At 39.0% G+C, this 15,273-nt stretch overlaps 1 protein-coding gene across 2 annotated transcripts in view; it reads left to right on the forward strand.

Moving 5' to 3' along the window:
* The first annotated feature begins 3,132 nt into the window (after positions 1–3,132).
* LOC129723000 (uncharacterized) overlaps positions 3,133–15,273 on the forward strand; it is a 30,548-nt gene continuing 18,407 nt past the window's right edge. For both annotated transcript variants that reach the window (XM_055676914.1, XM_055676915.1), the window contains exon 1: positions 3,133–5,725. In XM_055676914.1, coding sequence (XP_055532889.1) covers positions 3,692–5,725 — 2,034 coding nt within the window. In that variant the 5' untranslated portion in view covers positions 3,133–3,691. The remainder of the gene's footprint in view (positions 5,726–15,273) is intronic.

A 15,273-nucleotide genomic window follows, 5' to 3' on the forward strand; every position in this document is an offset into this window, starting at 1 on the left:
TGCAACACTTGACACATGCCAAAATTTAGAGGGGGGTCCGTCACTACCATTTTTGTTTTCAATGATGTCGAAATGTATTTTTTTAATGAAGTACATAGTAGTAAAAAATAGCAGAAAACTAAAATAGGTAAGCTTTTTGATTAATCAATTTCATATTTCCGCATCATAATTTATTGCGTTTTAGTAACTACTTTACATAACCAATATGTAGGCGAAGATAAAGTTCATTACTACAGAAGACCATTTTACGAAACGTTTCTAAACTCAATTCATGAATGAAATTTTGACAGAAAGCTCGGAACCGCTGACATAACGCAAGTAAAAGCAACATCAATGTCAGCAGGATCCGTGACGTGAAAGCTATCCAAACAATGCACAAGGAATTTTTTTTTCTCTTATAGTAATTACGGAAAGTGAACCACATAACATGGTGATTTGGCTTCATTGATTAATAGTGGAGATCTATAATCTCCCATCTAGAATGCAGAGACAACAAGTAAACGGAATCGAAAAAAATCGATAAAAATAAAAAGTCCTTTTGAAATGTTTCTAGAGATTCAGCAATTTTTATTTTCGAATGCATTTAGAATCCCCCCGCGAGATTTGTCACTTCAATGTCAAATATGACTTTGACTTCAGATTTGACGGATTGCGGTCCGATAACTGCAAAGTTGTTGCAGTTATCGGTCTTGCAGTTAAAAAGCGTTGCAGTTAAAAGACTTGAAGTTATCGAACGGCGACTGTATTAGGGAGCCAAAGGGATGTATGGAAAAAAATGACCTTCGAATATCGCTTAGCAGTAGGGCTCAAAAGTTTCGTCGGTTTCGTCTTCGCGAAAAATGCATTCATGTTCATGCTAAATTTAAGCTCAATCGGACTTTGGGAAGTAGTGCCTCAAAGCGGTTAAAGTTTCACTTTTTCGACTGATGAAGAAAAGCACAGGTCTAAAGGCAAGATACAATTGATAATATTTCCAATTTTTAATATTACAAAGTATTAATCGTTGCATTTTTAGGCATCCCTCTATCTATATCTTAACTCCTTGACGTCACTTTATCGTTGGTGTGATATCAATGTGACAGGTAAAAGATAAATAGCAAAACATATCAACCGATACCGTATAATATTGCCGCAATATTTTTCATGAAAATAAAGTTGTCTAGTCCCTAGGCACAGGTGATCGTGTTCGTTAGTTGGATGAACTGACAACTGAGCAAATTTTCCAAAGGGGAGCGCCGATTGTTTGTTTTCTTCCTGCTTTGGAAAATTTCCTAATTTCATTGCGGTAAAACTATGCCAAAGAAAATGAACTTTGCTCATCTGTCTTGCTGCTGTAGTAAATATTTTATGTATTTGGTCAATACTTTTTCATACAAAAAGTCCAACGAGAAGTAAAATGATAAAGCGCAAGCACATCACTCTGCTTCTTGCCTAAAAAATGGAGGATCGCTACGCTGGATTTCCGGTGAAGACGTTGAAGAAATAAAAGAACAAACAACCTAACAGTAAGCCTCTAAATTACCCACAAAATGTTGTAAATTTATAACATGTACTTTTCAAATTACGCGATTGATTAAGCCAGAGATGATCTGCATGAAGTGTCCAGTTTATAGCGCTGAGAAACAAACTTATCAATGCTGAATGGATTAAGCATAATAACTAAACATGTTTACAATTTTTTTACAATAAATAATATAATTTTATTTAGTAATATTTTTTCACTTTTCGGACCCCTGAAAAGCATTTGAATGACGTTGAATTCTGACATTAGAGTGCTTTTTAGTTGGGTGACAGCCCAACTAACGAACACTCAACTAACGAACATCCAACGAGCGAATCATCACTGTGATGGTTAATGAAATTATCGTTATAGATATTTTTGTGTCAAATGTCTTAAAAACACCTAATGCATTAAAAATCTAAGGCATTAGATCTCTGGTATCTAAAAAAAATCAACTTTCTTGGACCTCAAAATTTTTGAGCCGGGAAATCGCTCAGTCCCATCGTTTTTTTTTCGAGTTATCGCCAGATCTCGACGTTTTATGAATTTCTAAGACATTTGGCATAAAAAACGATATCGATAATTTCATGAACTACTACCTGCGCGTCGGTCAAAAAGTTTAAACACAGACAGACGTTCAAGTAAAAGTAACATTGAACGAAAATTCTCTGTAAATTTTCAAAGATAAATGTGTCATGAACCGTTTGTATACAGCGTCGCATGGTGACCTTATTGCTACAATAAATTTTTTCGCTGGTGCACGAAACTGGCGTCACTAGTAGCGCTATCTGGTTACGTATTGCTAGTACTCAAAACTTTACACAAGTTTGGAAGTCAGCTTGGATGTCTGTCTGCTTGAAACTTTGACCGCTTTGAGGCATATGTTCCCGAAGTCACGCCATTATATATCTATAGTTTGTTTTGACATATATTTGTTGTTTGTTATTTATCTAATGTTTTATTAAAGGAGCGTTATTTAACTTGATGTTATTTAAATTCAGAAATAATGTTTGTTGTAGAATGTTCCCGAACGTTCCTGAATTTAGAACTATTTGAGAATCAGGGGGTAATCTGGGAGATCTTTTTTGGGGAATTAATTTCGGTAACTTCATATACCAATGTATCAGGAAACAAAATATTCAAATTATGTCGAACTTATTTTTAAAACAATGATGAAGCTAAAAACTAATTTTCAACAACAATGTAGATTAGTTGGCTTGCTAAACAGTACTGCTACTTTTTGGATAAATTGCTGCTTCCTTAAATATGAATTACAAACTCAAGTACAGTATTTTTGTATTTTGTATGTCACACGTAGAATATTGAAGCACATACTTATGATATACGTTTTTTTTGACAAAAATTCATATTTTGACATATTGCTTGTGACAGATTGGAATAAATGATTGAACACTCCATGTAAAAGTGAGCAAGCTCGCGTCTAAAATTTGATTGATTTTGATCTGGTTCTTAAGCGATTTACACATTGCTCGCATTTCGATACTGCAACCTTTTTCTCTTGTTCAGTTGAAAGCGATGTTTTAAAATGAGAAAAACATCGCAACTTGCTGACAACACTGGTTGAAGTGGTCAGCTGACGTTTCATATATGACACTCACTGACAAGACGAAAACGACAGGCTTGTGTGTGATTGTAGTTCAAGGAGGAGGAAGACGAAAATGGAAATTGAGAAACGAACCATCCATTGAAAAGTGTATCTTTTGAAGATCACTTTATTGCCATTCATCGTCCATAGCTTGATCGTTGCAGATAACAAGTGGAAGCGGGTGTAAAATGAGGTGAATTCGCTCAAAAGTGCTCAGTCGCAGCGTCGAAATTGTAGTGTTTATATGTGGTAATCCTTCGCTAAACTCTTGTTAGTGGAGAAAAAAAAGTTGAGGTCAAGAAATTCTACATATTACTGGTGTGTTCGTGTTTCTTTGTGAATTGAAGGTGACGGTGCTCACGATCAGAAGGTGCCAAAAATAAAGCGAAAATTTGCTCGAGGTTGAAACAATGGATGACGAGGATATCGTGCGGAGCAGATTGTATATGTAAGAGTTTTGCTGTCGACCTGCACACTAGACAATGTAGTGAAAAAGAGAGCGCAAGTTACATGGGTACGAAACAAAAAATAATGACATCAGCTTCAACATCATTCATCAATATGAGAAAATTTTGTATAATGGAATGTTATACGCAAATAACAGTACATCAATTTTGATGTGTGGAATGGATTCCGTGGGGAAGCCGCAGTGCAATATAGAAGCCACCAATTCAGCGAGAAAATCAGCTATGGACTGTGAAGTGGAGCCGGAGAAGGGCGATTTGAGTCCGGAAAATTCTAAGAAAAGTGATAGTTCCCCGTTGGACACCGATGAAACAGGTTGTCCAACAGTGGCACAGGAATGTCTGGATAGGAAGAAAATGTTGCAAGATAACTGTTGTTTAACTAGTAGAACTGGGGAGGGCAGTGTTAATAAAAGTGTGTCGATGCATGAAATTAAAAGGAACGAACGGAGTGCGAGTGAAGATTTAGAAGTACGAAACGCATTAGCTTTTACGATTGATTTCGGCGATGGTCGTAAATCAGTGGATACCCAGCGGCATGAGAAAATGCTCGAACGCTTCCAGAACCGCCACAAGAGAGGTGTTTCTCTGTCAAAGTTGGAAGGAGATTCTGTCACAGCTGCGGGCAAAATGAAAACTCCCCAGAGTGTTAATCTTCCGCGTAGGAATAAGTTCACAACGTCGGATAATTCTAATACAGAAGTAAAGCTTCGAGATAAGAGCAAAGCGATGAAAGAATCTGCTGGTAAACGGCACAGCTGGAGTCCACGAACAAGTATGACGGAAAACGCCGTGAGGGATCCGACAAGACAGATGCGAAATGCTGGCAAATTTTTACCGAAGTCAGCTGCGTTACAGACGGCTTTCGAGCAGCAGAACGCGATGAAAGATTCCTGTTCTAGTTCCGAGTTTAACGCCGAAAGTTTGGATTCTTCGATAGGTTTACATTGTATCGGGCCACCGTTGGAGAACTTTAAAACCGAAGATAACGACGATAGCGTGAGTGAAGCCGGAACGTACACTTTGGATGGAGATAATTATACCGAAGAACAAAAAGAACGGATGAACATAGATCGAATGCCAACAGTTTCACAAGAGTCGAATGTGCTTTTCACATCGGGACCTAGTATAGTAAATCCTCCTAAGCGGCCAACATGCTTTCAAGAAGAATTGGAAGTTATAGACTTAGAGCGCCCTAGCTCCGGTAAAATGAACGAACGACGTAAGAATAACATTCTTGAGGTTGCCTTTTTCCACGAGCCAACCTGTGCACCTCCAGTAAAATCGAAACAATCATATCTTGAGAAAATTAAGTCGAGAATGAAAAATATAACCCATAGATCGAAATCCCCCGATAAGAACATACAGACACAGCACATGAATTCGCCCGACCAGGGTACTTTCACTTCGGTAACAACTAGTGGCATACTAAGTATTAAGCCAACCTTGCAAAATCAGCCGCTAGTACTTAGGCGAAACAGTTTGACAAAGTCGCACATTGATAGTTCTGAATACGTCCAAGGAGTGGCAAAACTTAACATCCACAAAACAAAAGAGGATAAAATTCTAAATTGTTACACCGATTCGGAGAAAGCGAATGTGTTGTCCGACTACAATGCCCACCAGGACAGCACACGACATCAGACGAATTCGGATGCTTCCGCTATCAGCTCGGTCGTAAGTAAAAAAGACTGGATTCAGGAATGGGCTAAAAACGCACGAGAATATTCTAAGAAGCCAACGCCCAACTGCAGCAACGTGAATGTAGACACTCAAATGACGCGAAGTTTTAATTGTGATAATCGAAACCAGTTTGGGTACGATTTCGATATCGATATGACTAAGAGTGACTACTATGACGCCAAAAAGTACGACGAGTTTGGGGATAATTTGGACCGGCAGCATTTGCACCGGAAGCAGTTGGAGCGATTGTTGAATCACACCAGCAGCAGCAGCAGTGACCCATCGCTTAAGCAAGCCTGTGGCGCCGAAGTGGGTTACAACGAGTTTACGCGCCGTGGCAGCATTCGGCAGTACACCGCACCAAATACAGCGAAACCGCCCATGAGTCCGAGTAAAATTCCGTCACCGATCGGTTCCGTTGGTCGAGCCAGAAGCGTCAGCAGGAACCGAAGTCTGCAGGGTAGCAATTCGGTAAGTCTTGTTGGTTAATTCTAGCGAAAATATCTAAAGCCCTACATTATTCAACGCCAATGTAAAAAGTATCTATCATAAAAAACATAAAAAACTTTCATTTCTAGCAAATATTTTGACAGAAACGAAAAAACAACCTGCGTTTCAAAAATGGACAAGTTGCTGTTATTAGTTCTTTTTTTTCTCTTCTCTTCATTCGGCTTTTGGTGCGCTTTGTTCCAAGAGCTAACGGCCGCGAATTTTCACTTTTCTTTTTGCTATATGATCGACTGTTCCCTGTGTGATATGCTGTTTTTTGTGCACACCTGAGTGCTCCGCTGTAGTAATCAGATTTAATTCCGTGTTCAACATTAAAACAAGAGAGCACTTCAAGATTCGTACCGCAGGCAGGTAGGCTGTATATGGAGTGGAAAACAATATTGCCTATGTGCGCTGCCTGGGCAGATGAGATCATCTATGTACCTACGCTAGAGTTTGGCTACGCGTTTGGTTTTTAGTTTGGTATAGTTAGGTAAACGTAAAAATTCCGTTTTGGCATAGTGAAATCTAAGGAAAATATTAACAGAACACCATATTTTGAGTGTTTTCTTTTTACCGTCAGTCGGCAAGTGGGTTAGCAAATGGCTCTAGACTGTCTTTGGATGTGTTTATTTATCACTGGCTAGTTTTGGTTTATTGCTCTTCTATTGTTAGGCCTTTACATTCAAATTGTATGCAATTGACGAAAAAAAAAATGTGAAAAATTGGTCTTACAGTTTTTTTTTAATTATCTCGAAAGCATAAGTTATAAACTCGCATCCATGACCTTTCAGCGGCTGAATACTAGTAATAAACTAGCTGATCTTGTTCTCAAGATCAAGATTAGCGTAAGCGGCACCACGAAGGAGGGCGACCTAAAATAGACTCGTTTGCGATCAATTTAGAACGGATACACTAGAGTAGAGAAATAGACATCACGACGAGTTCCAAAACTCCGCGCTATATTGAGACAGACATACAGTCTACCACTTGCGCAGAAATGTCTCCACCTTCTGCGCATTTCACGCACAAACACGTGGACGGTTTGGTTTCGGTGAAAATTTGTTTTTTTTTCAAGCCAATGAAATATAAGATTTTTGGCATAAATATGAAGGTGGTTTCGTGATATTTATATGCGAATATTTATAGAATGCAGCCACATAGGTATTTGCCATATCTAATGCGGCAGGCGCGTTTGAATTTTAGTCATTTGATTTCACTATAATCAAAACAGATCATAACGACGTTTTTTATAGAATGACACAACATTGTTCAAAGTTTTACAGACTTCGGCACTGTCTTAACAGACTGTCTTAAATATAAATGCCTTTTTTTCCTGTAGAACGTTTGAAATACTTCAAGAGCACCGCAATTCACCTGAAGCGTGAATTTACGGCTTGCATTAGAGCAAAATCATTTCAAATCGCCTGGAAATACGCGAAAATTTAATCGACCATTTCTGATTTGAATGAAACTTTGCACACGTATTTGGCTTAGCAAACTGAGCATTTTTCACAAGTGGAAAGATTTTTTACACCCATGAGTTACATTCTAAAAGGGCGTATGCCTTTTGGCATAGGTTTTATCCGAGGCATTGTAGCCCAGAAACCGTTGGTTGTATAGAAAAACTGTCTGAAAATGAGTTGTAGCGAATCAAAAATGCATCATAAAAAAATATCCACTGTACAAAAAATTTTTTTTTGACCAACAAAAATTAAAAAAAAACATTGAATTTCAATTAAAAAAAAAGAGTTGATTTTTTTTATTTTTTTTTAAAGACACTTGACGTTAATACGCAACTTTTAAAAAAAAGTCCAGGATGGAGAAATGAAAAATAATTTTTTTATGGTAGATTAATTTTTCTTATGAAAATTCTAATTCAAACATTTTTCAAAATATTTGTATTCTGATGATTTTAAAAGATGCAGAGAGTCATTTTGAATCAAAAAGCTCTTGGTAGTAAACATTCTAAAGGCATTGCTTTTCGAGTTATTTCTAATTTAAGCTCGAAAAATTATAATTATTTAGGAAAATACACGTTTTTTCTTAATTTGTCCATGGTTCTCCAGCAAAAACCATACGTTCATTGGAATGCTTGATCAAAAATATAAAATTCATTCTTTGACAACAAAACGATTGAACGAACGGTTCTCAAGAAAAGAGTTTAATGTTCTAAGTGATATAAATATATATGAGAATCAAATATTTATTTTCGAGTTTTATTATCTTAGGAACATATTTTTTTATGACATAGATACTTTACAGAACTAGTTTCACCTTATATTTGATATACATCATAAGTAAATGATTCGTCATCTTTTGAAAACAGCTTCGTTTGTATCTTATTTTCTGAAATCGGAACAAAAGAGTAATACTTTTGTGTGGCAGCTATTATTATAGATTTTTTGAAAATATTGCTCCATTCTGTTACTCCTTGTTCATATTCTTCATATGATACCCAACTAAATGACATTTTTGATGAATTTTTATTACTTTTCTGATTAGATTAATCATACAATTCTTTTGCGCTTGTAATGGGATGTTCATGTTCTTTAGTTAAACTTGCATTTCTTGCCATTCGTTTTAATATGCCACTAATTGTATCGCATGGGCCTTTACCATGAGAAGTCGCAAAAATGCCACTCTGCATCGACGTTATATTTTGTTTTGAACTTGCACAGACTTGCAAAGTTTTTTCTATTTTTATATTGTGAGGCAGCTCCATCAGACATTAATATCGCTTTCTTCAACTCAATTGTTGTTTTCAAAAAACTCATTAATTTGGCAATGAACACCTGAACCGCAACAGTATCATGATGGAGTACTTCCGATATTATGATGAAGCTGATATTCTTAAGTGATCCAGATTCTGAATAGTAAACAACGAAGGGATGAATGGTGGCTTGACTATCATTCCAATAACTACACGAATCACGAATTGATAAAGACGTATTAAAATGAGCTTGACTGTTCAATATTTTTAATTTTGCAATAACGTTTTCGTTTAATTTGCGTAAGCTTGATGAGCACCGATGATCAGGAAAGGGTTCACAGCATTTGGGCTTGGTGTATTCCATTTTCACTTTATTCATCTTCACAAAATGCAAACTGTTACTAACACATCTGGAGTAGTGCAATCGTTTTTATATACGAAAACAGATATTATAGGTAACCCAGTAGTTATTGGTTGCGTACTTTACAAACAGTTATTATTAGTAAACAAGTAGGTAGTGTTGCACGACAAACATTTTTTTTTATAAAACATTCGGCAAGGGGGAACGTGTAGGTAGGCTAAGGTTTAGCGCTTGATTTATTTATCCAATCGTTTTGTTGTCAAAGAATGAATTGTATATTTTTGATCAAGCATTCCAATGAACGTATGGTTTTTGCTGGAGAACCATGGACAAAAATAAGAAAAACGTGTATTCTCCGAAATATTAATAATTTTTCGAGCTTAAATTTAAAATAACTCGAAAACCGATGCTTTTAGAATGTTTACTACCAAGAGCTTTTTGATTCAAAATGACTCTCTGCATCTTTTAAAATCATCAGAATACAAATATTTTGAAAAATGTTTGAATTAGAATTTTTATAAAAAAAATAATCTACCATAAAAAAATTATTTTTCATTTCTCCATCCTGGACTTTTTTTAAAAGTTGCGTATTAACGTCAAGTTTCCATGAAAAAAATAAAAAAAAAATTCAACTCTTTTTTTTTTTAAATTGAAATTTAATGTTTATTTTAAATTTTTTTGGTCAAAATTTTTTTTTTGTACAGTGTATATTTTTTTATGGTGCATTTTTAATTCCCTACAACTCATTCTTAGACAGTTTTTCTATACAACCAACGGTTTCTGGGCTACAATGCTTCGAATCAAACCTATGCCAAAAGGCATATGCCCTTTTAGAATGTAACTCATGGGTGAAAAAAATCTCTCCATCTGTGAAAAATGCTCAGTTTGCTAGTTTGCAAGTTTTGAATGTAATAAAAACTGAACTAAATTCGGAAAATTACGCTTCTAAAGGGTAAAAACGTGTTTGGAAAATGATTTCAAATTTGGCTTAGAATCGCCTGGAACACTCGATACTTGGTCTTCAGAGTAAGACAAGACCGGGGCCGGCGTCACACTATTTTCCCGAGTGGGTAGTAAAGGGGAGGGGTGTTCATAGGTGACAGGCATAGCCAGGGGTGGGGGGGGGGTGCTACTGATACCTTCGAATTTCGTTCAGTAGTAGGGCTCGAATGTTTTGTCTTCCCGAAAACAGTCTCCATTTTGGAGAAGCTGGAAATGAATGTTGAATCGCCATGTGATTGAGCCGATTCTAAACAATTGCTGTTTTTTATATTTTTTGATTCGGCGCAAATCACCAAAAATTTTTTTTCGTTATAACAAGCCTGGTATTGTCATGACTAATCAGAGAAAACAAACGAATTCGGAAACGATTGAAAAAAATCCTTTTTCCTCAGAAACTGTATGTAAATCTGTAGCTTTATAACCTCCTGCTCAACGATATTCCAGAAATTGTCGAACATAGGAAACATCACATTTTTTTGGTTTTGTCCGACAATTCCGTGTGGGTAAGTACCCACAGAGATAATTTCCGAGTGGGTACTACTACCCATACTACCCACATCAACCGCCGGCCCTGGACAAGACATAATAACAGATTGAGATCGGAATCCTCGAAAACGTTTTTGAGGAACGGCAAAAATTAAATAAAACCCCACATTTCGCTCAGAATTTTCGAAGAACATTTCGCGAGGCAATGATCCCAAATTGATCCTCGTCTACAGCACAGAGCACACATCCAACGAATACGGGGTTTAGTCGACGGCCTCTATCGAGTTTCCTGTTAAATATAGCTTGTGTTAGTCGTTTCTCCGTACTTGGTATACTACATAATTCTTAAGTCTCCGCTAAACATCATTTTTCAGTTTTTCACCAAGAATTGAACGAAGGATTCTTCCTTCAAAAACACCGGAAGCTCACCAATCTGTTTCTCTCAGCAGGGTGGCGAAAAAATTTTAAAACCAAATTCCCTGATTTTCCCTGATATTTTTCAGCGTTTGGCACAAAAAAGTGCAACGTAGATGAACGCAACTCTGTAATCCCAGTGGAAAATGTATTCAATCGATATGAAACCGAGAAAATCAGTTTTGGCAGCTTGGCTTCCCTGATAGAAAAACGAATTTCCTGACATTCCCTGATTTTTCAGGTTTTCGACATCCTGTTTCAGTGTCTATGCTTTATGGCAGTGGTTTCCAACCTTTTTGGCTCCGCGGCTCCTTTCGCCAAACACAAAGAGCTCCGCGGCCCCCTCCGCGAAGTACAGAGTGCTTCGCGGCCCCCCTAAAATAATTTCAAATACAAGTTTTGCAGTACGAGGCTGCGTTTTTCAGTTTCAAGTCAATCTGCAAGTCTAATTTGTTTCACATCTTGGTCCTAATACACAGAAGAGTTGGAAATTCACTTTTACAGAGGTATCTAGGAAGAAAATTCAATTGCCAGTCAAATTTACCAAGAGCTCCACGATCATCTTGCCGGCCGCGAACCCCCATTTGGGAACCACTGCTTTATGGCAATTAAGAGTCACCGCGAGAATCAGTGATTTTTAGAGTGCGAGCTTTGTACGGGTTTGCAGGATGCGGAATCCCAGCTTGTTACACAATTCATTACCCTTTTTTCACGGCTAAACCTATTGTCGCACGTCACAAATGTTGCTAGGTAGATATACTCGTCGAATACTCCAAATGTTTCCACATCAATAACCACGCTCTCCTCCAGCCACCATGTACTTCGTTTTTGACAGAGTTTATGACAAACTCTATTCTCGAATCTTTCTTCTTGAGAGGTCCAACGACCTTTTTTACCCCTCTATGGGGCATACCAATGGGATCAATAAGGATAAGTGGCCAACCATCTTTCAAGTAGAGGTATACGCAATTTCATCTGTGCTATGGTATGCCCGAAGCGCAACTATAGACATGCCAAAATCGGAATGTTCTCAGGCAGGCAGGCTGCACAGTTGGCATTCCTACAGTCTATCACATGTGTTTCCAGGCTAGTCGGAGAGTGCATTGCAAAACTCAGGGGACTTTCTCGTCTCAACAAAAATATGCTACTTAAGGAAGGTATCACAGCGGAATGGAGGGAAATGAACATGTCTGCATAGAAGTTTTTTGGACCTGAACCGTTCCTGGACACCTTCACATCCATCATTAGTAATATCCACCAAATAGTAATATCCACCAAATGCTCAAAAAAACAAGGCTTTTTTCATGTTTTTTAAAAGGACATTTGAGATGTAAGGTATATAAATAATCAGTGTTGGAATAATCATGATAAAAAAAGTTCACTCACCACTCAATGCAAAGAAAAATCGCCGGAGAACTTCGCACAAGAAGATCATCAAGGATATTCGATATAAAAGTTCATGAAAACACCATACGAGAATCAGTTTCAGCTGGCATCGTAGAGGATATTTTTGTCTCCATCTCACATGCGAGCGGAACGTACTCGAGATTCGAACATCGTGTTGCCTTCGTGCTTTTTCTCCGTTGAGAATAGGTAGCCTAGGGTAAATTAACCTATAGTGGACCCCTTTCCTATAGTGGACCACCAGCCAGATTAAATGAAATTATACGAAAACTCGAGGGATTTTCAACCAAATTTTAATGAGAAACAACTCAACCAGTCAATCTGCATCACACACATTTATGAGTTTCGATTTATGTTAAGAGAAATGCAGTTAATCCGGCAGGTGGTCCACTATAGGTTAATAAAATAAAGTGGTCCACTATAGGTTAATTCACCCTATACCAACGAACGCGCGAACTCATATTGATACACTAAAGTCGCTTTTTACGCGGGGGATACGTGCCGCGTGAAAAAAACCGCGTAAATTCCGGAATCCGCGTAAACTCCGGAATCCGCGTAAAAAAACCGCGTAAATTCTGGAATCCGCGTAAAAAAACCTGCGTAAATTATGCAATCCGAGTGAAGAGGAACCGAAATCCGCGCAAAAAAAAACCGCGTAAATTCCGAAATCCGCGTAAATTCCGGAATCGGTATTCGGTTTTGATATTTTTCGTTTCACTCAACCGCCCAGCCCGAGCGGCTCGGGTGAGAATTTTGTTAGTAGTTATTTGGAAGTCTTACAGACTCGACGTGCATTTACGGCTGTGACAGCAATTGGATGCGAGTTTTTGAGGGATCGATGATAACCGAAATCAATGTAAACGGTTTAAAATCGAAAAAGTTGTAGAAAAGAATGATAACTCATGCCATTGAATTGCCGTGCGTTTCATTAACCTTTTTTAGCTGCTGTTGTTATAGCATATGCATGCTTTGCTAGAAAAATACATTTATTCTTTTCATCTGTTTGTTAGATAATTAACCCTATTCCAGCGAACAAAAATTACTTTCGAACTTTTATTACTATATGCACATTTGACACCATTGATTAAATAATTCCAAAAATAGCATTTTCAAAATAGCTTCTCAAAAATGAGCCGTGTTTATTCTACCAACTCACCTCGTTTTGACCTGAAAACAACCTAATTGCTTTCAAAACCATTCTTTTTTCGCTCGATCTTGACTCAGTATTGACCTGGCGTGATGCCCAAAGTGCATTGTGAAATTTGTCAGCTTCAACCTAGCACCGAACGTGCTTAATTCGTAAACAATTATTTGGAATCTTTTTCTTACTTGCGTCGTAAATCGCAGTGTCGTTTCTTTATTCCTCGACAGATTTGCCCTGATGCAGTGGAATGAAGAAATTCGCTACCTGCTTAGGCTGTCATATGCAATGACTAGAAAGCCCTACATTAGAACCACCTTCACCTTCATTGCACTTGTCGTAAATGACATGTATAATCAGCCATCTGGCTGAAGAGCGAGTAAAGATCGATATTTCGTCGACCAATATCACGAATCATTCTGTGCCGAACACGCATCAGTACTGGACGTGTTTGGTGATCGGTCCGATAGAGTATAAAACAAAAGACGTGTGAACAAGTGTTGGCATTGTTTGCCTGGTCGAGTGAAATAAATCCGGGTTCAAGGTCGTGCCTTTGTGCAACTGTTTCGCATCGTGACTGCCAGCTGGTGCGCAAGCCGATTTGGCTGCTGGCTGGATTGTGCTACAGCAGTGGACGAGACACAAACGAGGAAAAAGAAGAAGCCATCAGTGTCAGCGAGTTGTATCGCTGTGTGGAGTGATCTCACACCTGGCTCGCTGCTGGTGGCTGTTTGGTGCTGCTGTATTGGTGCTGCTGTATTGGTGCTGCTGGCTGTAACGGCTGCTACTTCGAACGATCGGACAACCAACCTTACTGGAAGGGAGAAATAAAAAGGTACGTGTTCTTGTCAGCGCTAGTGCGCTAGACTTAGCGCAATGGATGTAGATCCCTCGCCTCCCGCGCCACCATCCCCGAACCCCTCTGACCCTGACCCTTCTGTTACCCCCTCCCCTGTTCATTCTTCAGTCCCCCCTCGCCCCAGGCTTTACCCAGACGGAGCCCAGGGCAGCTATACTGTTTATTTTCGGCCAAAGGCAGGACCGAAATCGAAAAAGTTGAACCTCTTGCAGATTTCTAAAGACCTGACGAAGGAGTACAAGGGCGTGACCGAAATTTCCAAGGTCCGGCCTAACAAGCTCCGTGTCGTGGTCGGTAACCTGAAAGAGGCCAACGATATAGCTTGCTCTGAGCTCTTCACACGCGAGTATCGCGTTTACATACCCGCACGAGACGTGGAGATCGACGGTGTCATAACCGATTCGAGTCTGTCCGTCGAGTGTATACTGCAAAGTGCCAAAGGGTGCTTTAAGAACAAAACGTGTCCCGAAGTAAAGGTGCTCGACTGCAAGCAATTGCGGTCAGCATCGATCATCGGTGGCAAAACAGTATACACTCCGTCAGACTCGTTTCGAGTTACGTTCGCCGGGTCTGCACTACCAAGCCACGTCTCGATCCACCGGGTTCGTCTCCCTGTGAGGCTCTACGTGCCCCGCGTCATGAACTGCCTGAATTGCAAGCAGTTAGGCCATACAGCCGCCTACTGCTGCAATAAGGCACGTTGTGGCAAGTGTGGGGAGTCTCATGCGGAAGATTCTTGCAGTGTTAACGCTGAAAAGTGTATTCACTGCGGAGAAAATCTGCATGAGCTCTCGACATGTGCGGTGTACATGCAGCGCAGGGATAAAATAAAACGGTCTCTCAAAGAGCGTTCAAAGCGTTCCTACGCTGACATGCTGAAGAAGACCGTTACCACTTCTCCCGTTACTTCGAACCCCTTCGATCTGTTGTCCTCTGATGAAACCGATTCTGACGATTCACCAGCGGGAGCGTCTTACGCCAATCCTGGGGAGTCTAGAAAGAGGAAAAATATTTCCTCTCCTAAACTTCCCAGAAAAGGTCCTAAGATTTCTCAAAGTGAAATGAAAGTTACAAACAAACCAAACAGTGCTGCGGAAAAACCGAAGCAAACTCCTCCTGGGCTGGCAAATTTAAAGTCCCAGAAGGAGTT

Source organism: Wyeomyia smithii, chromosome 2 (assembly GCF_029784165.1).
Source record: "Wyeomyia smithii strain HCP4-BCI-WySm-NY-G18 chromosome 2, ASM2978416v1, whole genome shotgun sequence".
NCBI lineage: Eukaryota > Metazoa > Arthropoda > Insecta > Diptera > Culicidae > Wyeomyia > Wyeomyia smithii.